Source organism: Candoia aspera, chromosome 5, assembly GCF_035149785.1.
Source record: "Candoia aspera isolate rCanAsp1 chromosome 5, rCanAsp1.hap2, whole genome shotgun sequence".
Classification (NCBI taxonomy): Eukaryota; Metazoa; Chordata; class Lepidosauria; order Squamata; family Boidae; genus Candoia; species Candoia aspera.
In genome coordinates this window covers 37,154,008-37,179,933 of record NC_086157.1, presented here as the reverse complement: position 1 = coordinate 37,179,933, position 25,926 = coordinate 37,154,008, and the positions used below count along the sequence as shown (strand labels likewise).

Below are 25,926 nucleotides of genomic sequence, written 5' to 3'. Positions count from 1 at the left end.
TTCAAGTCAGGGCTCTGGCTCGGCCACTCTAGGACATTCACAGAGTTGTCCCTAAGCCATTCCTGTGTTATCTTGGCTGTGTGCTTAGGATTGTTGTCATGTTGGAAGGTGAACCTTTGGCTCAGTCTGAGGTCCTGAGCCCTGTGGAACAGGTTTTCATTGAGGATATCTCTGTACTTTGCTCCATTCAGCTTTCCCTCAACCCTGACCAGTCTCCCAGTCCCTGCTGCTGAAAAACACCCCCACAGCATGATGCTGCCACCACCATGCTTCACTGTTGGGATGGTATTGGGCAGGTGATGAGCGGTGCCTGGTGTCCTCCAGACATAATGTCTAGAATTGAGGCCAAACAGTTCAATCTTGGTTTCATCAGACCAGAGAATCTTGTTCCTCAGTCTGAGAGTCCTTCAGGTGCTTTTTTGCAAACTCCAAGTGGGCTTCCATGTGTTTGGCACCGAAGAGAGGCTTCCGTCTAGCTACTCTTTCATGAAGCCCAGATCGGTGGAGGGCTGCAGTGATGGTTGTCCTTCTGGAACTTTGTCCCATCTCCACACAGGATCTCTGGAGCTCAGTCAGAGTGACAATTGGGTTCTTGGTCACCTCTCTGACTAAGGCTCTTCTCCCCCGATTGCTCAGTTTGGCCAGGCGACCAGCTCTTAGAAGAGTCCTGGTTGTGCCAAACTTCCTCCATTTGAGAATTATGGAGGCCACTGTGCTCTTGGGAACCTTAAGTGCAGCAGAAATTTTTTTGTAGCCTTCCCCAAATCTGTGCCTTGCAATAATCCTGTCTCTGAGCTCTGCAAGCAGTTCCTCTGACCTCATGGCTTTTGCTCTGATACAGTACGCATTGCCAGCTGTGAGGCCTTCTATAGAGAGGTGTGTGCCTTTCCAAATCATGTTCAATCAACTTAATGTACCACAGGTGGACTCCAGTCAAGGCATAGAAACAGCTCAGCAACTATCAAGAGAAATGGGAGGCACCTGAGCTAAATTTCAAGTGTTGTTGCAAAGGGTCTGAATACTTACGTACATGTGATATTTCAGTTTTTCCTTTTTAATAAATTTACAGACATTTCTAAAATTCTGTTTTCACTTTGTCATTATGGGGTACTGAGTGTAGATTAATGAGAAAAAAAATGAATTTGAACGATTGTAGTATCAGGCTGCAACATAACAAAATTGAAAAAAGTGAATACTTCCTGAATGCAGTGTACATACTTGAGGCGTCCATGCTTTTGTTAATGGAAGAAATGAACTTCCATACATCCTTGGCATGGTTCAAGATAGGACCCATTTCAGTTTTTCATTGAATGGGGAAGGTTGATAAAAAGTTTTTTACAAGTGTGGCCACACAGTTCTTTAGTAAGGTAGCTAAAGATACATGGAAAGAGTTATCTTACCCCACCCCCTGTCCTCAAACTGTCCTAGGAAAACTATTTAAAAAATAGGGAAATGGGTGAGAGTTTAAAACTAGTTTTGAAAACTAGATGTACTAGGCTGCACAGCCCTCCATAGTTTGTCTTAAATAGCATGCAGCTTTAATTAGCATATAATATCTAACTTGAAGGGTACTCAGTTTGGTGCTCTGCTAAGTGTTTTCTAGGAAAATGAATATGATAGGCCTTAACAATTGCGTTCTCACTTCCAGCTACTGACAACCTTTATAAGTTGTCCCTGCAAACTCTTAGTGCGGATGCTTTTCTGAAGCAAAGACAGACCTCACCAACATCCGCCTCTCCTTCTCCACCCCCTGCATCATTGGCCTATGTCTCACGGAGTAGTTACAGCAGTATTGTGAACAACTGCAAGTACGTTCAGATAAAAACAAGGATGTTGTACCCTTATTAAATACATTTTAATATACTTCTTTAATTTTTGGTTGACTGATACACTAGTAATTTCAGTGTCAGGTTGAAATGTTGCTATCACCCATGCATTTTACATTGTCGAATTATTTTGTTTGCTTAACTATTTAGTTCTATCTCTTTTCTGTTTGCTGATTTATGGGATCATTACTATTTTGTTACTTGATGGAATTTAATAATAGGTTCATTCATGTCCATAATACGCTGCATTAAAATCTGAGTAGAAGAAATATTATCTTAAAAATAAATTGTTATTTAGAATATATTAATGCATTTATAAATTTATATATATATTCAGATTTCTTTGGCAAGACCATCTCATCTAATCTTTCAGCAATATGTGTTCTGAATACTAAGCAACTTATCAATCAATCAATCCATATTTTATTACAGTCATAGACCAGAATTACAAATAAAATACAAATTTGTACAAATAAAACTAAAAATGAAATAAAATAAAACATGGTAATATTAATGGTGGGATCATCAGCAGGCAATCAAAGTCTGCCTAATTTTACAGACAGTATAACAAAATTTAGCTACATTCAAAGAAACTGAATCATACTAATCAGATAGCTACAACTGCACATAAAAAAGATCAGAATTTCTCAGTTATTTTACCAAATAGGGAGTTATAAAATGGATCCATGAGTAAGCAGCTTTACTATTCTCTGTACATACCTCTCATTCTGCTTTTAGCTAGAACTAGATACTGTAAATGGCAAATAAAGAACAACAAGAAAAACAAGTTCCAGAACCACAATTTGAGACCATAGCTTTTAGGACAGGTAGTATCTATTTGCACATCAATTATTGACTTATATTAAGACCATTCTGGCAAAGAAAACGGGAATAGACCATGGGCTGTACAGGTAGTCCTTGCTGAATGTCCACTCATTCATGACCGTTCAAACTTACAATGGTGCTGAATGAGGGATACTTACAACAGGTCCTTGTAGTTATAGCTGTTATCCCCACAGTCACGTGATTGCAGTTTGGGCACTGGGCAACCAGTTCATAGTTATGACATCGCAGCATCCCTGTCATGTGATCGCCATTTGCGACCTTCACTGCCAGTTTCCAACAAGCAAAGTCAATGAGGAAGCCAGCAGGAGGCTGCAAATGGTGATCACATAACAGTGGGACTCTGCGACTGCATGAGATTCGCCTAACAATGGCAACTGGGATTGCTGAAACTACTGTTATAGGTCAGCACAGTCACATGATGTTGTGTGTTATGCCCGCATCAGTTAGTGACAGAGTTCCCACTCCCAATTATTGTCGGTAAGCGAGAACTACCAGTAGTTGTAATTGTTAGCTCTTGTAATCATATTAACATTTCACATTGTTTTGCTTTCTGCCTAGTATGTAAATTGTCACCACAAATTCCAATACTGGTACATTGTGAGGAACAATATATGTCTTCCCATTTTTTGTAGAGAATCAAAAAGCAAACTGCTTAGTGGTGCCAAGCATAAGGTGACAAAGGCAGCCTCTCTCCCTGGCAGGAATGGAAATCCTACTTTTGCTGCTGTGGCTGCTGGTTATGATAAAAGCCCAGGTAACACACAGGCTTGGAAAAGCAATTTTTTTGCTAGCCTGTACTTCCAGTATCATCTTATTTGCTAATTGAAACTCATTATTCCAGGTGGCAGTGGCCTAGCAAAGGCTTCACCAGTTAAAGCTGAGCCTTCTGGCTGTAGGAACATTTCACACACAGCTGTTGACAGCGATGGCTCTGACAGGTAATCCTTTTGAAACAGAACACTAAACCTATTAAGATAGAACAGAAATTTCACTCTTATACCTAGCTTCTGCTCTTCTATGTTTAAAAACCCTCCTTATTTAAATTTCCTGAATTTGTAGGGCAAGCTAATTAGCATAGTACTACATGTCTGCAGGTTTGTATTAGAACAGCGTTTCAAAAATCCAGCATTCCCCTTTAATGTGATACTGAATAATAATGACCAAATATGCATTTCTCAGTTTTATGGGCAAACTAAAACTGACTTAATTCAGTTACCTAATGATTTTGTTTGTTACCTAATTTTTTTAAAATGCAGTTCTCATGCATGTATCAGTAATTCAGACCAGGAATTTCTGTTAACATTTTAGCTAAACTTGATTTTGACATGCTGAAATTGATAGTCCATATAATGTTTTAGTTGTATTTTAGTGTTTGTCACACTGAAGTGAATTTCCTAACAAAAAAATGCCCCCCTTTTCTCTTAGTTCTGGTTTGTGGAGTCCTCTTAGCAATCCTAGCAGCCCAGATTTTACACCTTTGAACTCTTTCTCAGCATTTGGAAACTCTTTTAATTTAACTGGAGGTAAGTGATGTCAGTAGTGTATATATTAGAAGTATTTAATTGACACTGCTTCAGACAGTAACTAATTATTCTGAACAAAAATATTACAAATAGTAAATACTGATGTTTTCAAGCTTTACGTTTATATTCCAATGAAAGCATTAAGATTTTCCACTGTCTATATTCTATATCCTTTTGGGAGGGCTGTTTCTGCTGGAAGGTGGGAATAGAATGTGCATGTGTTTGCACTTGTGTGTTCCTGTGTATGAGACTATGGTTAGTCAGGAAATCAGTTTATTTTATAATGATATACAGGTAGTCCTCATTTAGCAACCACAATTAGGACTGGCAACTTGGTCATTAAGTGAAGTAGTCACTAAGTGAAACTGACTGTGCTTATGACCTTACTTCAGCTTCCCTTTGCTTTACAGACTTGCAAAGGTCATAAATGCGAGGGTTGGTCATTAAGTTCCTTTTTCATCCCCATTGTAATTGTAAACAGTCACTAAACAAGGCAGTTGCTAAACAAGGACTACCTGTATACATTTTATAGGCAATTAATCTGTGGCTCTTAATACCATTTTATTTTTAGCCTGGCCCTTCCCTTCATTGGAGCATGGCTTCTGTCGCATATATGCACACATAAATGTGAGACATGTACACATTTTTTAGACTGAGGGAAATTCCAGGATTAGCTTTATGTAGACTTGGCAACCCTAGATTGATAAGGTGAGAAGGTAAGCATTCATGGTATTTTTGTCTATTTAACTATTATAAATAGTTTCTTATTTGTTTTTTGGTTTGGGGAAATCATTTTAAATCCAAGGTAATCTTCTCAGATAAGGTATTTAGCAAAATTGCAGTAATTTTTCAAAAAATAACAAGTAAATATAAATGTCAGCAAAAGGCTGACTTCTAGTATTTTAGAACCATCATAAAAGTGTAATGGTTGCCTATTCTAAAACACCATCAGACTCATGAGTAGGAATTCAAAGATATCTGATTTATTAAAGAATAGTATGCAGAATCACAGAGAAAGCTGAGAATGATGGAAGCGTGCCAAATTCAAACTAAAAACCCTTGGTGCAAATGAAATCCCCCCCCCCCGTAGAATCTTCTCAAGTTCACAATCCCAGGTGCTCCTAACGGTTTCTGATGGTCTGCGGGAAAAGTCCTTGAACAGAGAAAATAACCCAAACTCATTCGTCAGCGCCATGGCATGTGAAATGTTATGATGTATAAACTACATTGAATCAGTGAATATGACATACTGCCCCCCCAAAACGAAGAATACATTAAACAGCAGGCTTCAAAGGATAAGCAAGGTGGAAACGGTTAACTAAATCAGGAGCGTTAACATGGTGGGCAGACACCCATTCAGGATGAGGAAAGTGTTTCCATTGGACCAGATACTGCAGGGTGCCTCGAAGCTTGCAAGAATCAACAATGTCCTTGACTTCAAAGTGTTGTTGGCCGTCAATCATAATTAGAGCAGGAGGAGGATGTTGAGGGTGCCAACACGGTGAGTGGTGTACAGGCTTAAGCAAGCTGCAATGGAAAACAGGGTGCAAGCGTTTCAAATTGTGAGGCAGTTCCAATTTAACAGTAACTGGATTGACAACAGTCAATCAAAGTTCAAAGATGAACAACAGGAAAAGGACCAATGAATTTGGGAGCAAGTTTTTTAGAGGGTTGAGGTGATTTGATAAATTTAATAGATAGATACACCTGATCCCCAACTTTGAAGTCGTGTTGTAAAGAATGATGCTTATCAGCTTGAGACTTGTAAGCAGCCTGGGCATCAGCCAAAGCTTGTTGAATTACTGGCCAGGAATCAGACAGTTTAACAGCCCAGTCAGATGCAGAACATGTTTGGGAAGGGGGCTGTGGCAGTTCAGGGATGGGAACAAAGTCGTGACCAGAAACCATGCAAAAAGGGGTTTGTCCGGTACTTTGATGCACAGCATTGTTGTAAGCAACTTCAGCAAAAGGTAACAACTCCACCCAATCATCCTGATGGTAGTTAATGTATGCTCTAAGAAACTGTTCAAGAGTGGCATTTAAAATTTCAGTAGAACCATCAGTCTGTGGATGGGACGATGTGGACAGTGCTTGTTTAGTGCCAATCAATTTTAAAAATGATTTCCAAAATTGGGAAGTAAACTGTGTGCCGTGGTCAGAAATTAAACGGGAGGGGCTACCGTGGAGGCGGTAGATGTGGTGGAGAAATAGGTGCGCTAATTGTGGGGCTGACAGGATGGATGCACATGGAATGAAATGAGCTTGTTTAGAGAAAAAAATCCTTTACAACCCAAATGACAGTTTTCTTCTGACTGGGAGGTAGGTCCACAATGAAATCCATAGAAATCTCGTCCCAGGGGCAGGATGGGCTGGCCACTGGCTGTAGAAGCCCCTGTGGTTTCCCCCCTTTTCGTTTTGACATGGCAGAAACAGGACAGGAAGCAACATAGTCTTTTACATCACGTCTTAAGGTTGGCCACCAAAATTGGCGACGAAGCAAATGCAAGGTTTTGACAAAACCAAAGTGTCCAGCAAGTTTGTCATCATGGGAACGCTGCAAAACATCAGCTCTTAAAGTTTCAGGCACATAAAGGTGGTGTTCCACCCACGCCAGACCGTTTTCAAAAGAAACATTGTCTCTGTTAGCTAGCAACCAAGTGTCAGATTTCAGTGCCTGGAGAAAGTCCTTCTGTAACTCACAAGGAACTTTCACTTTCCGCTTCCCAGACTGGGCTGGGGGCGGGGTTGCCTGCGCACGGGTCTGGCTCTGAGTGACAGCAACAAAGCCCAGTTGTGGTTCAGTGAGAACAGTCCCAGCCACATCTGCTACCTTGTCAAGGTCCTGAGGTAAACGTGACAACGCATCGGCCAGAAAGTTTTTCTTTCCGGGAATAAATTTTAACTGGAAGTTAAAGCGACTGAAAAACTGAGCCCAGCAAATCTGTTTAGGGCTGAGACGTCATGGGGTGTGGAGGGCTTCCAAATTCCTGTGATCGGTCCAAACCTTGAAAGGGCATTTAGCGCTTTCAAGGAGATGGCTCCAGGTTTCTAAAGCTGCTTTTACAGCAAACACCTCCTTTTCCCAAACATGCCAACGGCGTTCTGTTTCAGAAAATTTCCTGGATAGATAAGCGCAGGGTTTTAAGCGATTTTCTGAATCCCTTTGTAACAACATAGCCCCAATAGAGGAGTCAGAAGCATCAACTTGGACCACAAAGGGGCGTTCAGGATCAGGGTGCTGTAGAATAGGCTCAGCAGTGAAAAGGGTTTTTAATTTCTCAAATGCTGCCTGGCATTCAGGCGTCCAATTCAGCACTGCCCCAGGGTTTTTTTACTTTGCGTGTCTCCCCCAAGCTCTTGGTACGGAGTAAATCAGTGAGGGGCAGAGCAATCTCAGCGAACCCCTGGATAAATTGCTGATAGAAATTACTGAACCCTAGGAAACTTTGTAATTGCCTCGGTGTGGGGACATTCCCAACTTAGAATCGCCTGAATTTTTGCAGGGTCCATTTCTATACCCCAGTCAGACACTCGATAGCCCAGATAATCAAGTTGGGTTTTGTGAAACTCACATTTGGAAAGTTAGGCATAGAGTTTGGCATCTCTAAGTTTGCGTAACACCTGTCTGAGGAGGCGTTTGTGTTCCTCCTTGGTTTCAGTGTAAATGAGAACATCATCTAAATAAACCAGGACCACTTTAAACAAGTGATCATGTAATACTTCATTAATCAATTGCATGAAGACTCTGGGTGCCCCTGCCAACCCAAAAGGGAGAACTTTGTACTGAAACGATCCTAGTGGGCAATTAAAAGCAGTTTTCCACTCATCCCCAGCTTTTATGCAAATGTGGAAGTAGGCTTCGCGAAGATCGAGCTTGGAGAAAATCTTGCCCTTTAACAAATGAGCTAACATGTCCTTCATGAGGGGCAGAGGGTACTTGTTGACAATAGAGACGGAATTTAACCCTCAATAGTCCATGCAGTCGAAGCGTGCCATCTTTCTTTTCCCAGAATAACACAGGAGCCCCAACTGGGGAATTAGCAGGTTCAATAAACCCCCTTGACAGATTCTTGTCAATGAAGTCCCGTAATGCCTCAAGCTCCTTCTGAGTCATCGGATAAATTTTTGGCTTGGGCAATTGAGCATTGGGGACCAACTCTATTGCACAGTCAGTTTTCCGGTGGGGGGGTAACTGATCTGCTTCCATCTCCACAAATACGTCTGCAAATTCTTGGTATTGAGCAGGCAAGCCTTCTAAATGTGGCAAGTCAGGGTACGGCATGGCGATCGCTGCCCTTCCAACCCCCACACGTGCAACTATGTCCACTGTAGGAGCTTGGTAAAATACATCTTTGAAAGTCACAGTTCTGTGCTCCCAGTTTATATAGGGGCTTCAATAGGTCAACCAGGGGATCCCCAGGATTACCAAAGGATTGCCAACAGGTGCTACAATGAAGTCTCACGGTGCTGCCATTGCATTGCCACAGTTCCAGTGAAATGGGTTGCTGCCCCCACCCCCGCTGTTGAACCATCCAACTGTGTGAAGATCAAAGGATGCTGGAGGGGGAAACTAGGCAGTTCCAAAGCAGCAACCAGATCAGGGTGAATTAAACACCTGGAACACCCAGAGTCAACTAAAGCCCATACCTCTGTAGTTTTTGTGCGGGAACCCAATTTCACTTTTACTGCTAAAGTGGGACAGTTAGCACTCACCATAGCATCTTTGCGCCCATCCTCTTCCACCCGCCCGCTGGGGCCCTTCATGGCAGGTGGCTGGCGTTTCCCGCCGGCTCCTTAGAGTTGTCTTCAGCCTCTCCTGAGAAGTAGATTACTTCTTCAACGTCGGCTGTCCCTTTGGCTGCTGTTGTCATGCGCTGCCTACCTCTGAATAACGTTCAGACACTGGGTTGCAAAGCAGGCTCTGGTTTATTTCAGGATAGGTACAACGTTGTTAGAAAAAGCTGAGAGTGACAGGAGCGCGCCGGTGCGGGGTTTAAATACCCCGCGCCGGTCAGCGCCCCCTCGCTCTCGGTCACGTCACCCCCCTTTGTCCCATGCGTTGCCCTGCCATTGGTTGAGGGTTTCTAGGATCGCCCATCCTCAGGTTTTCATTCTTCTGCTGATTGCTTTCAGCTGGGCGATCCCCGTGGTATTGCTGCTGATGGCTTGGGTGGCTCCGTGATCCGTTTATCTATTGTTTGTTAGCCGTTAGTCGTTGTGGGTTGATGGCTACTTAACTTGTACCCCTTCACCTATTTCCTTGTCATTGTCATGAGTGCCATTGCGCTGATTACTTTAGCTCAACGGCACTCATGACATACTGCCCCCTTTCCGAATAGTGTTCTCCCCCGGGTTTCTGGGTTTCCCCCATGGAGCTGTCAAAACGCCATTTTTTTTTTTTTTTTTTTTTTTTTTTCAAAGTTCCCGCCGGAGTAGTTGTCGCCCCTCCCTTTGCTCCTCCCTCTACCACGTGCCTTCCCAGGGTGTGTCCATGGTGCGCATGCTCGGGTTCTGACCTGGCGTGCGCATGCTCCAACCACACCCTGTTTGTTTGGCTCAGTTCGGCGAGGCGAGAGGCGTGGCTGGTCGGGTGCTGCTCAGCTCCAGGTAGGGCCCTTTTTTGCTTATTTGGAGTGCGTCGCCTTTGTTGTGTCTCCTGGGCGTTGCCCCCAGGTTGCCCTGTTGACTTGCTTGCCACTCCCCCGCGGCCAGGGGGCGGGGGGAGGGTGCTGGCGATCGTTTGTCACCACCCCGTGGGCCCGGGGCGGGGGGAGTGAGTCCCGGGGGGGGGAAGGTCCACCCAAGTCGCGGGCTTGGGGGGGGCCCCTTCCCTTGGGGCACGGGAGGCGGGGGGAGGCCTGCGGGGGGGGGGGTTGGTTTTGCTGACCTTGATTGCGGTTTGTCGGGGTATGCCCGGTGGAATGCTCTGGTCAGGTCAGGCGCTTTAACGTTGTGCGCCGCCACCCATTCCGGGTGGGGGAAGTGTTTCCACCTGACCAGATAGTGTAGGGTTCCTCGTTGCTTGCGTGAGTCGAGGATGTCCCTTATCTCGAAGTGGTGTTGCCCGTCGATCATAAGCGGTGCGGGCTGAGGCGTGCTTGGGTGCCATCGGGAGGTGGTTGCCGGTTTTAGGAGGCTGGTGTGGAACACCGGGTGGAGCCTCCGGAGGTTGTGTGGCAGGTCCAGGCGTATTGCTACCGGGTTCACTATTTGCGTGACTCGGAACGGCCCGATGTACTTAGGCCCCAGTTTTTTCGAGGGTTGGGTTGACTTTAGGAACTTGGTGGAGAGATAGGCCATGTCCCCCGCCTGGAACGTCGGTTGTTGGCGCCGGTGCTTGTCGGCCTGCTCTTTGTAAGCAGCCTGTGCCTCCTTCAGCGCCGCCGTGATTACTGGCCATGCTTCCGCGATCTTCCGTCCCCAGTCGCTGGCGTCCACCTGGGGTTCCGGGGGTTGAGGTAGCTCCGGTATGGGGACGAAGTCGCGCCCCGAGACTACTTCGAACGGGGTTTTTCCCGTGCTCGTGTGGACGGCGTTGTTGTATGCGACTTCGGCGAACGGGAGCAGTTCAGCCCAGTCGTCCTGGTGGTAGTTCGTATAGGATCGTATAAATTGCTCTAAGGTGGCATTAAGAACCTCAGTGGCTCCGTCCGTCTGCGGATGCCAAGCCGTAGACAGGGCCTGTTGGGTCCCCGTCAGCTTCAAGAAGGCCCGCCAGAATTTGGAGGTGAACTGTGTGCCCCTGTCGGTCACCACACGTGCGGGACATCCGTGTAGCCTGTACACGTGGATGAGGAAGAGTTTGGCTAGTTGTTGTGAGGATGGGACTGACGTGCAGGGGATGAAGTGGGCCTGCTTTGAGAAGTAGTCCTTCACCACCCAAATGGCCGTTTTCTTCTGGCTGGGTGGGAGGTCCACTATAAAATCCATAGAGATTTCCTCCCATGGGCGGGAGGGTTCTGCCACCCGTTGCAATAGCCCCGCGGGTTTGCCTGGTGCCCGTTTGGCCCGAGCGCACGTTGGGCAGGACGCCACGTAGGTTTTTACGTCTCGCCTGAGCGCGGGCCACCAGAATTGCCGCCGTGTTAGGTGTAGGGTCTTGAGGAACCCAAAGTGTCCCGCTTGCTTGGCGTCGTGTGACCTATGCAAGATCGCCTGGCGTTGCGAGTCCGGGACGTAGATTCTGCCTTCCCCCCATGCTAGGTCTTGCGCCATCGTTACCTTGTCGGGGTTTGCCAGGAACCAGGGGTCGGTTTTGAGGGCGGCGGCGAGGTCCGTGCGCATTCCCCCTGGTAGTTGCGGTTGCCTTCTTTCCGTCGCCGGTTGTCCCGCCGTCGGCTGCGCCGTAGCGTCGAGCTGCCTCCGTGCGCCGCTTCGGGTGGTCACGGCCATCCCCAGTTGCGAGGCGGATAGGACCGTCCCAATGGTGTCTGGGGCGGGCTCTTCGTCTTGGGGCAGCCGGGAGAGGGCGTCGGCCAGGAAGTTCTTCTTGCCCGGCATGAACTTCAACTGGAAATCAAAGCGGCTGAAGAATTGTGCCCATCGGACCTGTTTTGGGCTAAGGCGTCTAGGCGTTCGTAGGGCCTCGAGGTTCCGGTGGTCCGTCCAGACCTCGAATGGTTGGGTGGCTCCCTCGAGTAGGTGACGCCATGTTTCTAGTGCCGATTTCACCGCAAAGGCTTCTTTCTCCCAGACGTGCCATCGCCTCTCTGTCTCGGAGAACTTCCTTGACAGGTAGGCGCATGGTTTCAGGAGCCCCGTGGAGTCTTTTTGTAGGAGGATGGCTCCCAGGGAGAAGTCTGAGGCGTCGGCTTGGACCACGAACGGCCGTTCTGGGTCCGGGTGCGCGAGGATTGGCTCCGTCGTGAACAGCGCTTTCAGCTTGTCGAATGCGGTCTGGCACGCGGGAGTCCAATTCAGCACTGTGCCTGGGTTCTTGGCGCGTCTGGTGTCCCCCACCCCTTTGGTTTTGAGGAGGTCCGTTAAGGGTAGGGCTATCTCAGCGAACCCCCGGGCGAAGGACCTGTAGAAATTCGCGAATCCCAGGAAGCTCTGTAGTTGCCGTCTGTTGCGGGGCCGCTCCCAGTTTAGTACCGCTTCGACTTTTGCGGGGTCCATCTCGATGCCGTCCCCGGAGATTCGATACCCCAAATAGTCTAGGCGGTCTTTGTGAAACTCGCACTTTGTGGGCTTTGCATAGAGCTGCGCCCTTCTGAGCTTGTCGAGGACTTGCCTGACTAAGGTTACGTGTTCCTCGTATGTTTTTGTGTAAATAAGGACGTCGTCGATGTAGACCAGGACCCCTTTAAACAGATGTTCATGCAGTACCTCATTGATGAGCTGCATGAACACCCCAGGGGCCCCCGCGAGTCCGAAGGGCAGTACCTTGTACTGGAAAGCGCCTAGGGGGCAGTTGAACGCCGTCTTCCATTCGTCCCCCTCCCTGATTCGGATGCGATAGTACGCCTCGCGCAGGTCCAATTTGGAAAAGACTTTGCCCGTGGACAGGTGGGCGAGCATGTCCTTCACCAGGGGTAAGGGGTATTTGTTGGACAGGGAAGCCGCGTTTAGGCCCCGGTAGTCGGTACAGAGCCGTAGGGTCCCGTCTTTCTTCTCCCGGAATAGGACGGGGGCTCCGACCGGTGAGCATGCTGGCTCTATAAATCCCCTGTCTAGGTTTTTATCGATGAACTCCCGGAGGGTTGCCATCTCCTTCGGGGTCATCGAATAGATCTTTGGTCTAGGTAGGGGGACGTCGGGCAGTAGGTCGATTCGGCAATCCGTCTTGCGGTGGGGGGGTAGTTGGTCTGCCTCTGCTTCTCCGAAGACCTCGGAGAAGTCGGCGTATTGTTCCGGTAGGTCTGCAGTGGTAGCGGCGTTGTCTTGTGTGGTCGCCTCCGCTCGTCCTACCGTGGGGTTGCTTTTGCCAGCTGGTACTGGTGCTCGATACTCGCCGTCGCCGAATGTGAAGGTGCGGGTCGCCCAGTTGATCCGCGGGTTGTTTTTCGCGAGCCATGGCATCCCCAGGACTGCAATGGGCCGTCCGATGGGCGTGACTACGAACGATGTGCGCTCGGTGTGAGTGCCCATTTGCAGGGTGACCGGCTCGGTTTGTAGCGTGGCTGGTTTCCCCCCCGCTGTGGAGCCGTCCAGCTGGTGGAATGCCAGCGGCGTGGGGAGGGGGAAGCAGCGGAGTTCGAGTTTGGCGACTAGGTCGGGGTGGATAAGGTTTTTTGAGCACCCCGAGTCCACTAGTGCCGCGGCCGTGGTGGCTCCGTTGCCGGCAGAGAGTTGAATTGCTGCCAATATTACGGAGCTTTTGTCGTTTCGTTGAGGTGGTTCGCGTTGCTGTCCCGCCGCCTGCCTCGCCACGCGTTTCAGGGCAAGCGGGGAGCATTTCCCGCCGGCTGGTCGGGGTCGGTATTGTCCTCTTCTCCCCAGTAAGCGTCCCAGCCCTCTTCCGGTGTCGCTGTGGCCACGGTCATTCGGCGGTGAGGGGGCGGCCCCGGGTTGGGTGGTTTGGGGCTAATTTTCGGGGCGGGCTTGGGCGCGCTGGTCGGCGGTCGGTTGGCGAAGCAGTCCGCCGTCTTGTGCCCTAATTTGCCACACCTCCCGCAGGGCTCCCGGTTGAACTTCTTTTTAGGGTATATGGGGCCGGCCATCCCCCCGTGTGGTGCGGGTACCTTTTTCCCGACGTAGTTTGTGTCTTCCGTGGTTGTCATAAGGAAGGTGCGGTGCGCGTGTTCGGCTTTCCCCGCGAGGTGGATCCACCCGTGTAACGTTTCTGGGTCGTCGCGGTAGAGGGCCCATTGGAGAACGTCGCGGTTGAGCCCCTTTTTGAAGATTTCCAGCAGGGTGGTCTCAGACCAGTCGCAGACCTTTCCCGCGAGGGCTTTGAACTCCAGGGCGTAGTCAGGGACCGTGCGTGCGCCCTGTTTAAGTCTCTGGAGTGCGCTTTTCGCCCGTACTTTGGCTAGGGGGTCTTCGAAATAGTTTTTCATCTCGTTGATGAAAGCAGGGAAGGTGGCGAGGGCGGGGGAGCTGGACTCGTACAGTTGGACGTACCAGTCCGCCGCCCTGTCTTGGAGTTTGATTGCCACGGCGCCGATCTTGTCGGCCTCGGAGTCATAGGAGTGTCCGTGCCTCCCCATGAACTCCCTAGCGTTGGTGACGAAAAACGAGAGTTTTGAGGGGGTCCCATCGAAGAAGATGGGGAAGTCCTTTGGGGCCCGGGCGTTTTGCGCGGCCCCGCCTCTCGCTTCCCGGGATGTGGTGTCGGCCGCCTGTGCCGTCTGCTGGCTTTCCGCTGGCTCGTGTGGGTTCGGTGCTTCGCTCGGGGTGTGGGCTTGTGCAGGGACGTCATTGGGTGGCGCGGGGGGCATAAGCGCCTGGAGCATGGTCCGGAGTTCCGTCAGCTGAGCCCGCATGGCCGCGAGTTCAGCTCGTGCCTCCTCGTCCACAGCCCGCACCGCCGCTGGGGCCGGTTCCGTTGGCGCGTCCTCGGGGGGGGGGGGTTCATCGTCCCTCCGCCGCGGGTCCGCTTCCTCCTCCGTCTGATGGGTGTCTCCGTCGTCCTCCTCCGTGTCGAGCACCGTGGGGCTGTCGCTCCACGCCCGTTGCTGGGGTGCGATGTGGGGCGCGGGGTCCTCCGCTGGTTTCGGAAGTCGTGCTGCTCCCTCCCGCGGTCGGGTTGCCTCCGTCGCCATCTCCCCTTGGGGTTGGAGCTGAGGCTCGGGTCGGGTGGGGCGGGCGTCCATGGCTCCGGGAGTCCGCGGTGCCTCTGGCCTCGGTCGGTCCTCCTCTGTCTCTTGCCGCGCGGCTCGCCCTCCTTGCCCGCGCCGTTCCGGCCTCATCTTGCTGGTCTTCTCGCCGTCTACTCCTCCCGCGGCTCGTTGTCGTCCGGTGGGGCTCGGCGAGGCTGAGTTTATGACTCTCAGCTTTATGTCATGCGCTGCCTACCTCTGAATAACGTTCAGACACTGGGTTGCAAAGCAGGCTCTGGTTTATTTCAGGATAGGTACAACGTTGTTAGAAAAAGCTGAGAGTGACAGGAGCGCGCCGGTGCGGGGTTTAAATACCCCGCGCCGGTCAGCGCCCCCTCGCTCTCGGTCACGTCACCCCCCTTTGTCCCATGCGTTGCCCTGCCATTGGTTGAGGGTTTCTAGGATCGCCCATCCTCAGGTTTTCATTCTTCTGCTGATTGCTTTCAGCTGGGCGATCCCCGTGGTATTGCTGCTGATGGCTTGGGTGGCTCCGTGATCCGTTTATCTATTGTTTGTTAGCCGTTAGTCGTTGTGGGTTGATGGCTACTTAACTTGTACCCCTTCACCTATTTCCTTGTCATTGTCATGAGTGCCATTGCGCTGATTACTTTAGCTCAACGGCACTCATGACAGCTGTCATTCACCGTGGGGGGGGGGGTGATTTGGTTGGCGGCTTCCCCGCTTGATCTCCAGCCTTGGCTTTTGGGCAATCAGCTGCTCGATGGCCCTCCTTTCTGCATCGGAGACACTGACCCCTCGCGTAGCACCGATCTCTCTCCTCATCCCAGGCTCTATAGCTTGGCCAGGCAGCAGTTGCAGCACTTTGGGGTCCTCTCATGGTGGTGGGTGGTTTTTCAGGTTTTCTAGTTTGCATGAAGGTATGCTGAGTGTGCTCAGCCTTTCCTGCCAGACAGATCCAGTCGTACAATGACTCGGGGTCGTCTCTACACAACACCCAATGCAGGACATCCCGGTTGAGTCCCTCTTTAAAACGCTCTATTAGAGTTGACTCAGACCAGTCAGTGATTTTCCCAGCCAGAGCTTTAAACTCTAGGGCGTAATCAGCTACTGATATTTGGCCCTGGGTAAGATCCTTCAGCGCCTTCTTAGCTCTTGCCTTGGCCAGAGGATCTTCAAAATGCAGCTTTAACGACCACATGGAATCATCGAAATAATCAAGTGCAGGGGAGTCAGCATCACTTAATTGAACATACCAGTCAGCCGCTCGACCCTTCAACTTGGTGGCAATGGCAGTTATTTTAGCCTCTTTGGAAGGGAAGCATGCCCCAAACTGCCTCATACAACTTTTAGCATTAGTTAAAAAGAAAGATAACTTTGTTGGATCCCCATCAAATTTGACAGAAAAGTCTCTCACTCCGCCTCCGGTTGGAGTGAAACCAGCAGGCGCTTGAGTGGTTTGGCCCCAGGTTACAGTAGCTTTCCCTTTTCAGGGTGGGGATACTGATGGCCAGGCTCTGCGGGGTGGAGATTCATCCCAGAGCCGTCTATGGCCCCGCTCCACTGGTGGTCTGGATGGGGGATGGTTGTGGGAAGCTGGGATCTCCTCCGCGTCTCCCCTACCCCTCCAGTGACAAAGACAGGTTTTTCAACATGTACTCCATCGATTCTATTTTGGCTTCCACCACTCTTAGTCTCTCAGGGGTTCGAGAGTCCCCTCTCCTTCGCGTGCCTGGTTTCCTCTCAGTTGACACCGTAGTAGATTCTTTGTCTGGGGTTAGCGGGAACTGATACTTCCAGGACGTCCCCGATGTCCCTGGTTGGGGTTCCCCCACTTCATCCAAGGTGATCAACTCTGCGAGCAATTTGCTGGGTGCCAGTTGCTTTGGCTCTTCCCCGTTGTCAGATTCCTCTGCATCAGAATTGGAATTCGATTCATCCCTTGACAGGTCTTGGGATTCTGAAGGTTCTGTGGTGAGATTCAGTTCTCCTCTCTTGACCGTCGACTCGGGCATCAAGCTAGCCGTCTCCTCAAGCCCCTCGGTCGTGGATTTTGACTCAGCCACCGTTAACTATTTTCCCTCACAAGAGACTGATCTTGGTAGGAGCTAACGGTACAACTTTGGGGATTCTCAGCTTTATGTAATGGTTGCCTATTCTAAACCACCATCAGACTCATGAGTAGGAATTCAAAGATATCTGATTTATTAAAGAATCATATGCAGGATCACAGAGAAAGCTGAGAATGATGAAAGCACGCCAAATTCAAACTAAAAACCCTCGGTGCAAATGAAATCCCTCCCCCCGTAGAATCTTCTCAAGTTCACAATCCCAGGTGCTCCTAACGGTTTCTGATGGTCTGCAGGAAAAGGCCTTGAACAGAGCACATAACCCAAACACATTCCATTGTAATGAGCACAGATATGGAGCTTGGTACAAGGTCTCACAGCAGCTCCCTCCCAAACAGAAACGCGCATCAGTGCCATGCCATGTGAAACGTTACAATGTATAAACTACATTGAATCAGTGAACATGACAAGAGCAGACTCTGCTTAAATTGGATTGCTCTGTGGCAGCATCTAAGTTATAGCAAAGACATTTTAGTCTTCTCAAGCACCAAGCAGCATCTGCAGTACACTTATGTAACTGATATCTGATCAAATTTGGTCTTAATGTGATTTTGCTTTCAGGATGCCAATGTTTTGTTAATTTATTGACAAAGCTTTGTGTTTAAAATAGAGGTCATGACTGTCTTATTTCTCTTGTCCCCTCTTAGAAGTTTTCAGCAAACTTGGAGTGTCACAGTCTGTTTATGGTCAGGATGCTCAGCGAAACTGGAATGAGTTTAGCAATGTTCCTTCCTCCATCTGGGATTCTTCAGCTACAGATTTCATACCTTCCTGGCCCACAAGTTCAGGATCCCCAACTCACACAACTTCAGTAAGTATATGTTTCTCACAGTACTGTTTTTAAGTAGCTAAGATGATTACTTAAATTATTTGGAATGCTGGGGATGTAAGTGTTTAATTTATTTGACAGTTCTGAGAGATGGACTTAATTGTTCTATTTCAATATAATTACTAAATTTTGACTACAGTATTACCCAATAAGTTCTTAGATAATAAAGGAATAACTTAACTGGACATTGGAAATCTGAATCTAAGGTTAATCTTCTTGGATGTGTGGAATATGCACACAATTCCTGTTTATCTTTCAATAACAACCCTTGTCATTCATGTCTGCTAAAGTGAAGTTGAATGCTCAAATATTAGATTCTTCAAAACTCTGAAGTATCCAAATGTCAACAAGTAAAACCTAGTTACAGCCCTATGCATTCACATAGGCTGTCTTTCTTACCCATCATCTCTGGTTCACAACACTCTGATAGTGGAATTGTTTTTCAAGAGAAACCTGCCTCGGGTCTCTGCTGTCCTTTACGTACAGTACTAGGCAAAGTAGATTTGGGCTGCTTTATTTGTGTATGCATTTATTTTACGGTTTTTATACCCTGCCCAATTTGAAGACTCGGGTGGGCTATAAGAGCGTAAAAAATAAAAATGACAACAATAAACTTTCACCACTCCTCCCCCAAGACAGACACTGCTTGCTGATATTCATGTTTCATTTTAGTTCAAAGAGTGGTCTAGGTGTTCTCAGGTTGCATGGATTTATTTTCCACTCCACTGCAAAAGGGTAAGGTAAAGGTAAAGGTTTCCCTTGACGTAAAGTCCAGTCGAATCCGACTCTAGGGGGCGGTGCTCATCTCCGTTTCTAAGCCATGGAGCCGGCGTTGTCATAGACACTTCCGGGTCATGTGGCCAGCATGACGACTCGGAATGCCGTTACCTTCCCGCCGAAGCGGTACCTATTGATCTACTCACATTTGCATGTTTTCGAACTGCTAGGTGAGCAGGAGCTGGGATGAGCAACAGGAGCTCACCCCGCCGCGCGGTTTCGAACCGCCGACCTTCCGATCGACAGCTCAGGGTAAAGACTGGGTTAAATACAGACTCAGTGGAGTCTGTTCAGGAGTTCACCTAAATATTTGTGAGCTTGAATCTGCTTGCATGTAGATTATAGAATATAGATGCAGATACAGATATTTCTCGTGGGCTTTACGCATCATGTTTATGCAGAGTCAGATGACAGCTTTGAAATTAAATATCACTTGAAGATTTTAATTGGTCCACTTCCCAGGGAGGCAGTGGTCAGTATGAGCAACAGGGGATTGAAGTGGAACCTGACCTATTCTGAAGTGCTAGACCAGGGTTTCTCAGCAAGGGTTCTGTGGAACCCTAGGGTTCTGTGAGAGGTCACTAGGGGTTCCCTGGGCGATCACGATTTATTTTAAAAATTATTTCAAATTCGGGCAACTTCACATTAAAGAGGTAAGTTTCATTCTTTATTTTTAGTTTAAGAACACTGTTAATGCATATAACAGCCTACACAGTAAACAAATATATTAACTCTGTGGCCTATATTTGAGCCTGAATGTGCAGGGGTTCCCTGAGGCCTGAAAAATATTTCAGGGGTTCCTCCAGGGTCAAAGGTTGAGAAAGGCTGTGCTAGATAATTTGAGTTTATTGAGCAGGATTAATGATTGCTGGCTAGTGCCAACCCACATTAACCTATATTAGTGGGCAATATCTTAATTGTCAGTCTAATGATACAGAAGTACTCCAAAGTGTGAATCTGATCTTTTCAATGCAGCTCTATAGTCTCTATGGGCAGTTGCATTAACCATTAGCATATTTGAACTAAATACTATCTAGGTATACCTTGGTTTGGTATCAGGGTTTTAAGAAAATTTCTATTTTTTAATTTCAAAATTTCTATTGTATGCAATAATATTTCTTATGGTAAGAAATGGTTCTCTTTCTTATAGAGAAGGAATGCAAAGGCCATTAGCAAAACATGAATTAAGCTGTCAGGCATTCAATATTGATGTCAGTCCTTCAAGATAGGCCAGGTCAGGAAACAGACTCCATAGGAAATACCGGAACTCCACTTTATTGATAGACTATAATAACTGAATCTTGAAAGCCTGACATACTTTACTTTCCTCCCTCTTACAGCAAAGAGAGTCAAGGCAAGCAACTTTTAAGTTTATTTCTCACACTCTCTTGATTCCCAGGCTTAATTTGTGTTTTGCTAATGGCCTTTGCATTCCTTCTCCAAGTCAACTCTGTGGTTCAAACTGTTGAGGGTAGAATAGTAAGCAGATGAGTCCCACATGTTAGCATTCAATATATATGACATCTTTATCCAAAATCTGAATAATGTCATGGTGTTTTTTTAACCTGGTAGTTACAATGACATGTATGATAAATACCCTGTGGTATCTTTTTTTTTTTTTAATAATGCAGTCTATCCTTGGCAACCCGAGTGGCCTGTGGTCTACGACTACCACTCCATTCAGCAGTTCCATCTGGTCAAGCAATTTGAACAATTCCCTTCCTTTCAACACTCCAGCTCACCATTTGCCGGGTATTGACCTTGGGAGTGAAAACAACCCTCCATCCCCTGTTACTGCTCCCACAGTAAACAGTTCTGAAGAGTTGGGACAAGCCTATAATCCTTGGCTAATTTGGAGTCCTGCAATTGGGAGAAGAAGCTCGGATCCTTGGCCTAATGTGCACTACCCATCTGAAAATTGAAATTAAGCAAAATAAAGTGACTGTAATTATTCAGATGCGATCATGATAAATTCTGTAACATGCCTGAAACATTCACAAGCCATTTGTTCCTATTCTTTCTCTTTGTTCCTCCCAATAGAACCATTAAAGTCAAATCATACAATCATCACTTGTTCCTCTTAAAGTTTGTCTCGCAATTATGGTAGTGTGAAACTGCTGATCTGATTGGAGAGTCTGGATGTGCGGCCAACAAAATCTGTTCCACTGTGACCATGGTTCTAGCTTTTTACCATCGACTGTTTAAGTTTTTTAAAACTTGCTAAGTTAAAAAATACAGTGATTTTCATCTACCATGCTTGATTTAAATTTTTTTCCAGTATTATGCCCCCAAACCTAATTTTAAGGAGCATCTTGTGCTAAAAATGCAGAGTATTTTAAAAAAATAAAGCTTTGTTAAAAGACTCTATGAATGTAAAAACCTTAGGAGCAAAAATGGCTGAATCTAAGAGCATTCTGTTCAAACTATACATTTTATGTGTCTGTTTGTACATTTGTAAACAATGCATTTTTAAGTTGAACAATGTGCATAGCCAATACTTGTGGATGACACAAGATTCCTTGTGCTTTTTTACCAATACAACTTTGAGTTGTACTTGAAAAATAAATAATGCTTTTTTTCATTTTTGTGTTATGTCTTCCTTACTTACCTTTTGTTGTATGTTTGAATTTCAAACATTTGACAGAGTTTTGGCTAGGATTTATGTAAATATAACTCAGTTTAAACACAGACCAGGCTTTCTTTTAATTTAGAAGATCTTTTGTAGTCCATCCTAGGTATATTTGCTACATGAGCAGTTGGACTGTAGTAAACTGATCGTTCTAAAAGTTGACTGCAGAGAAAAACATTGTATAAAAATAGCTGTGCCATATAAACGCTTTTTAAATGGCAGTTACAAGTGAGCTTGCTGGCAGCTTTGTGACAGCTGCTGCAGCTGAGTCACCAAAGAGCGTATCATCTCTCATACATCCACTATGGAATAAAGTCTATTTACCTTTGCTGTGAAACATTCTGCATAGGGTACTAAATACATGCAAGGCAGCAAAATGCTTGAATATGTTTTCAGGGCTAGGAAAGTAAGACTTTGATGTTCTGATTGATGGATTTAGAAGCCTTTTGTAGTTGTTGAGTGTTGACTTGTGGCAACTGCCTGAACAAATCCCTGCAATTTTCTTGGCAAGATTTTCAGAAGTGGTTTGCGCTTACCTTCTTCCTAGGGCTTAGGGAGAATGACTGGCCCAGGGTCACTCAGCTGGCTTTGTGCCTAAGACAGGACTAGAACTCACGGTTTCCTGGTTTCTAGCCTGATGCCTTAACCATTACACCAAACGGGCTCTTATTTAGAAGACTAGATTCTGTCTTTTAGAGCAATTTTTTTTTATCAGGGAGATTTTTTTAAACCAGTGTTAATACATACTGTATATTTCCAGTAGTTACCCTAACTGAAAGCATTTTTTCCAACACTGCACAATACCTTTCACTTTAGAGCAGGGAACTTTCAGCTGAGAAGCCTAATCCGGCCTACCAGTCTAGCCAATTCACTCCAGGGACTGCAGGGGAGACCTCCCTCCATCACCAGTGATGATGATTTGCAGCTGCTTCATTAGACGAAGGGAAAGGCATAGGCTGACAAAATTGGTTGTCTCAATTGTTATCAATGAGAGCACTTTTAAACACCAGCTTCCACCGGAGACTTGCTTCACAATGTTCCCAGTGCCATGAGTCAGCTCTTCTCTAGGACCTGGATGCTCCTGCAGAGGAGATTGAGTCTTGATCCTATCCCAAAGACAACCTATGGGAGGAGGCCAGCAAAATTATAAAATTCACGATATTTTTTAATCATAAATTAGAGCCAATTGTAGGAAATACCTACTTTTTCTTTGTTGGAATCTTACCCCTTGCAAAGGATGAAATAAAATGTATAATAGCTGCACAGACTGAATCTTCATGGAGATTCAAACTTTGAACCTTAGTCTGAAAGAACAGATGCACCTGTGCTTTCAGGAATGCAATAAAGGCATCCACTAAGTACAAAGTTGAAGGGTTGGGGGGGCCGGAATCTGGCAGGTTATTTCATGTCAATATGATAATGAAAGCTTTCCTCGTATCTGCATCTTTTGCCCATGTACACTGTATATTGTACAACTGCTGATGAACAAATCATGTCATAAGACCATAAACTTCACATAAGAGGTGTTTACCCCATCACTGCCCAAAAAAAAAAAAGTTTATGTGTTGTTACTCACTCAGCCAATCTTGGTTAAACTTGAAAGCCAAGCACCACTGGCACTCAGAATACTTGGATGGGGAACAACCTGACAATTCCAGGGCTGCTGGCAAGACTGGTGAATTGAAAAACACATCCCTGAAGAAAGCAGACCACTTCCCTAATGCTGACCAAGCATACAGGTAATGGTGGTGCTGGAGTGGATTCGATTGCTGGATATACTTAGTCACAAGTACGTACTTTGGGAGCCTGCAGATATTTCACAGTAATTCAGCAGAATCCCTGCTAAAGTGAAAGAGGTTTTCTTGTACTGGCTGATTATGGGGAGCATACACAGGATCTGGTACGTGCTTGAGAGGGATAAGCAATATACCTCCCCGCCCCGAAGTGCTTTGTGATGCTCTCTTCCTTTGTGTTCTAACCTGCAACTAAGTTTGAGGAATCGTCTTAATGCAGTCACAGCCTGATTTACAGCTGCTCAATCAAAAAGACTGTTGTTTATGTTGTTACGCTACAGTAATATGGTAATATTTTTATTAATACTGAGGCTTTTTTGTTTTGGTTATCCATAACCATAGAGCAAGTAACACTATTTCACTTGCTTTGAAAATTGGCATGTATTAGTATTTCTATGGAAACATTATTTCTAATTATCCCTAGGCAAAATAAACATATTTTCTTTAATTAAGTAAAAAGTAAGAAATGGAAAAGCCACTTCAGGAATCATTTATTTTTCTATAGTATTTACCCAAAATGCAAGGGATGGGAGACTCCAATGGTGTATATTTGTAGAGATGAGTGTAATTTTTCTAAACAATTGAAATGGAACTCATACCACTCCCAACATTAATTGTATTTATTTTATTTTTATGACTTATATAGCTGCCCATATTGTAACAACAACCTGGGCAGTTCACAAAACAATAAAAACAACAGAAACCCCCAAACCATAAAATAAAAACTCTTTTTCTGTGATTCCTGAAACCTCTTCAAAGCAGTGTCCTTAAAAAGTTGAGTTTTCCACCATTTTCAGATGCTAGAATCCTGAAAACTCCAGTTCAAGTCCTATAATAGGCTTAAAATCTTTATAAAGGTTCCACCACCACCCGCACCTGAAAATGAAGAAAATGGGAAATCCTGGTACAATCATTTTTACATCATTACCCTGTCCATAGCAACTTTCATTTCTCCCAACTGCTACATATAGAATTCAGCCTCCAAAAATTGTCTACTCCTGATTTACTGTATAAGGCATTTCTTTCCTTTCCCAATCAGTTTTAAGTGCATGAATGGACATGCTATTTAATATTTCAAACATCTTTTCTGAATTGACTTAAAGTCCTACTAATAGGTGACTCTTATTCTTAAAATCCCTGCAATTTGGGGAGGCACGGGGGGCGGTGAGGAAATCTTTCTAGACAGCCTACCTAAATTTTGTTTGCATACTTTCAAATTCGTTCAGCTTGTACTTATTTTCAAGACCCCTGTTACTTTTGTTTTTAAAATAAACATACTATCTTAAGCACATTTGAACAAAAAGGTAACATTATGAATTAATAGTAAGTAGTTCTCATAGTTTGGTTGGATAGAAAGAAAGTGGGCAGAGGTATTTACCCTTGAAGGAGGTAAGTATAACATCACTGCCTTTGAAATATTTAATTGTTTTAGAAAAGCAAAATATTGATAGAAATACCGTTTTTCATTGAATGTCTAAAAGTTTTGTTTTGAAAAAATGGCTGAAGAACAATACATATACTGTAACAAAACTGCTGTTCTAAAGTTTTCTACTGAAAATGCTCCCTTAAAACTACTCCCTAATCAGATCTATGTTGCTTTGGAGCCAAACAATCATAGGGCCACTAAAATTCCATCCTTTATCCCGGGGACCACAGGATTGTTGCTAATAAAAGTAATGGTTAGGTGGAAAAGAGAGGGAAGTCTTATTTGAATGTTTGGAATGATGTAAGAATGGAATTAGTAAAAGGGATTTATCCTTCCTCTGTGCCCTTGACAGCTGCAGTTCTTGAAGGTTAGAGGTGAGGACTAAGAAGGAGTAAAAGCTGGAGGAAATGCAGAAGTCAAAAAGACAGACTTAGAACAAGTTCTGAGCTTCTTGGGATGCCCATCTTGTGGACTGACTCTGCAAGCTTTAATTTTTTTTAATTTTTTATTTTTTTGAGGAGGAGAGGCAAAGAACAAAATATTTTTTAAAACGCATCAGTTCCTAAGGATCTCTCTGACCAAAGTGTAATAGGCTGTTTGCAGTTATGATCTTTTGCATCTGAATCACCTTGTCCTGTTGAAGGACTGGATTCCTTTGGAATGTACAAATGTAAAGCTCTATGTGCATCACAGTATCTGCATACAAGGGTTTAGGTAAAGGTAAAGGTAAATGTTTCCCTTGACGTAAAGTCCAGTCGTGTCCGACTCTAGGTTACAAGGGTTTACTGTTTAGCAATAGGCTGAACAATCCTGCAAATCAAGCAAGGTTTCAGATTTAAGATTCATTTGGGGCAAGATGCAAGGCACTATAGTAGCCCCCCCATGCCCTGCTTCATTCATAGTCATTCTGCAAACTGATAGAAGCCAGTTGAAGAAGCAAGCTTTATCAACATGGGGTTCTTGGATTTTGATTTTCATTTCTGTATCTTAAGGACTTTACTGGTCTCAGTTAAACAACATACTACCAGCGCCACCACATGGCTATAAAAATGTTTACCTACAATTCTGCTACTCTCATTTTCCTATGCTAAGAGTGGATCCAAACTTGGTTATACCAAGTTTAAACTTCATTAGTTCCCTTACCTTACTTTGGCATAGTTTGACTCTAACCCAAGATTATATTATACATTTTTGTTATTTGATCAGTGCAGATTACTTTCCTGCTAATGTAAAAATGTTCCCGAGTCCCCTGCCTTTGGGTACACAGTCTACAGTACACAAATCAAAAAGTAAATAAAATAGAAGGAAAAAGAAAAAGAATAATGAAAATGGTGATCGGTTCAGTTGCTTAGTTAGATGGCTCAGATTACATTCTAGTCTGATTAGAATGTGTTGTAATCTAAATTTCTTCCATTGAAATAAATGCA

At 45.7% G+C, this 25,926-nt stretch overlaps 1 protein-coding gene across 3 annotated transcripts in view; it reads left to right on the top strand.

Moving 5' to 3' along the window:
- TMEM131 (transmembrane protein 131) overlaps positions 1–21,230 on the top strand; it is a 94,598-nt gene extending 73,368 nt beyond the window's left edge. For 2 of the 3 annotated variants that reach the window (XM_063305000.1, XM_063305001.1), the window contains exons 36-41: positions 1,649–1,808; positions 3,305–3,426; positions 3,514–3,610; positions 4,098–4,195; positions 17,693–17,856; positions 20,283–21,230. In XM_063305000.1, the coding sequence (XP_063161070.1) occupies positions 1,649–1,808; positions 3,305–3,426; positions 3,514–3,610; positions 4,098–4,195; positions 17,693–17,856; positions 20,283–20,573 (932 nt within the window). In that variant the 3' untranslated portion in view covers positions 20,574–21,230. Of the gene's footprint in view, positions 1–1,648; positions 1,809–3,304; positions 3,427–3,513; positions 3,611–4,097; positions 4,196–17,692; positions 17,857–19,801; positions 20,075–20,282 lie in introns of those variants that run through there. The other variant, XM_063305002.1, reaches the window with a different exon arrangement.
- Positions 21,231–25,926: the final 4,696 nt, after the last annotated feature.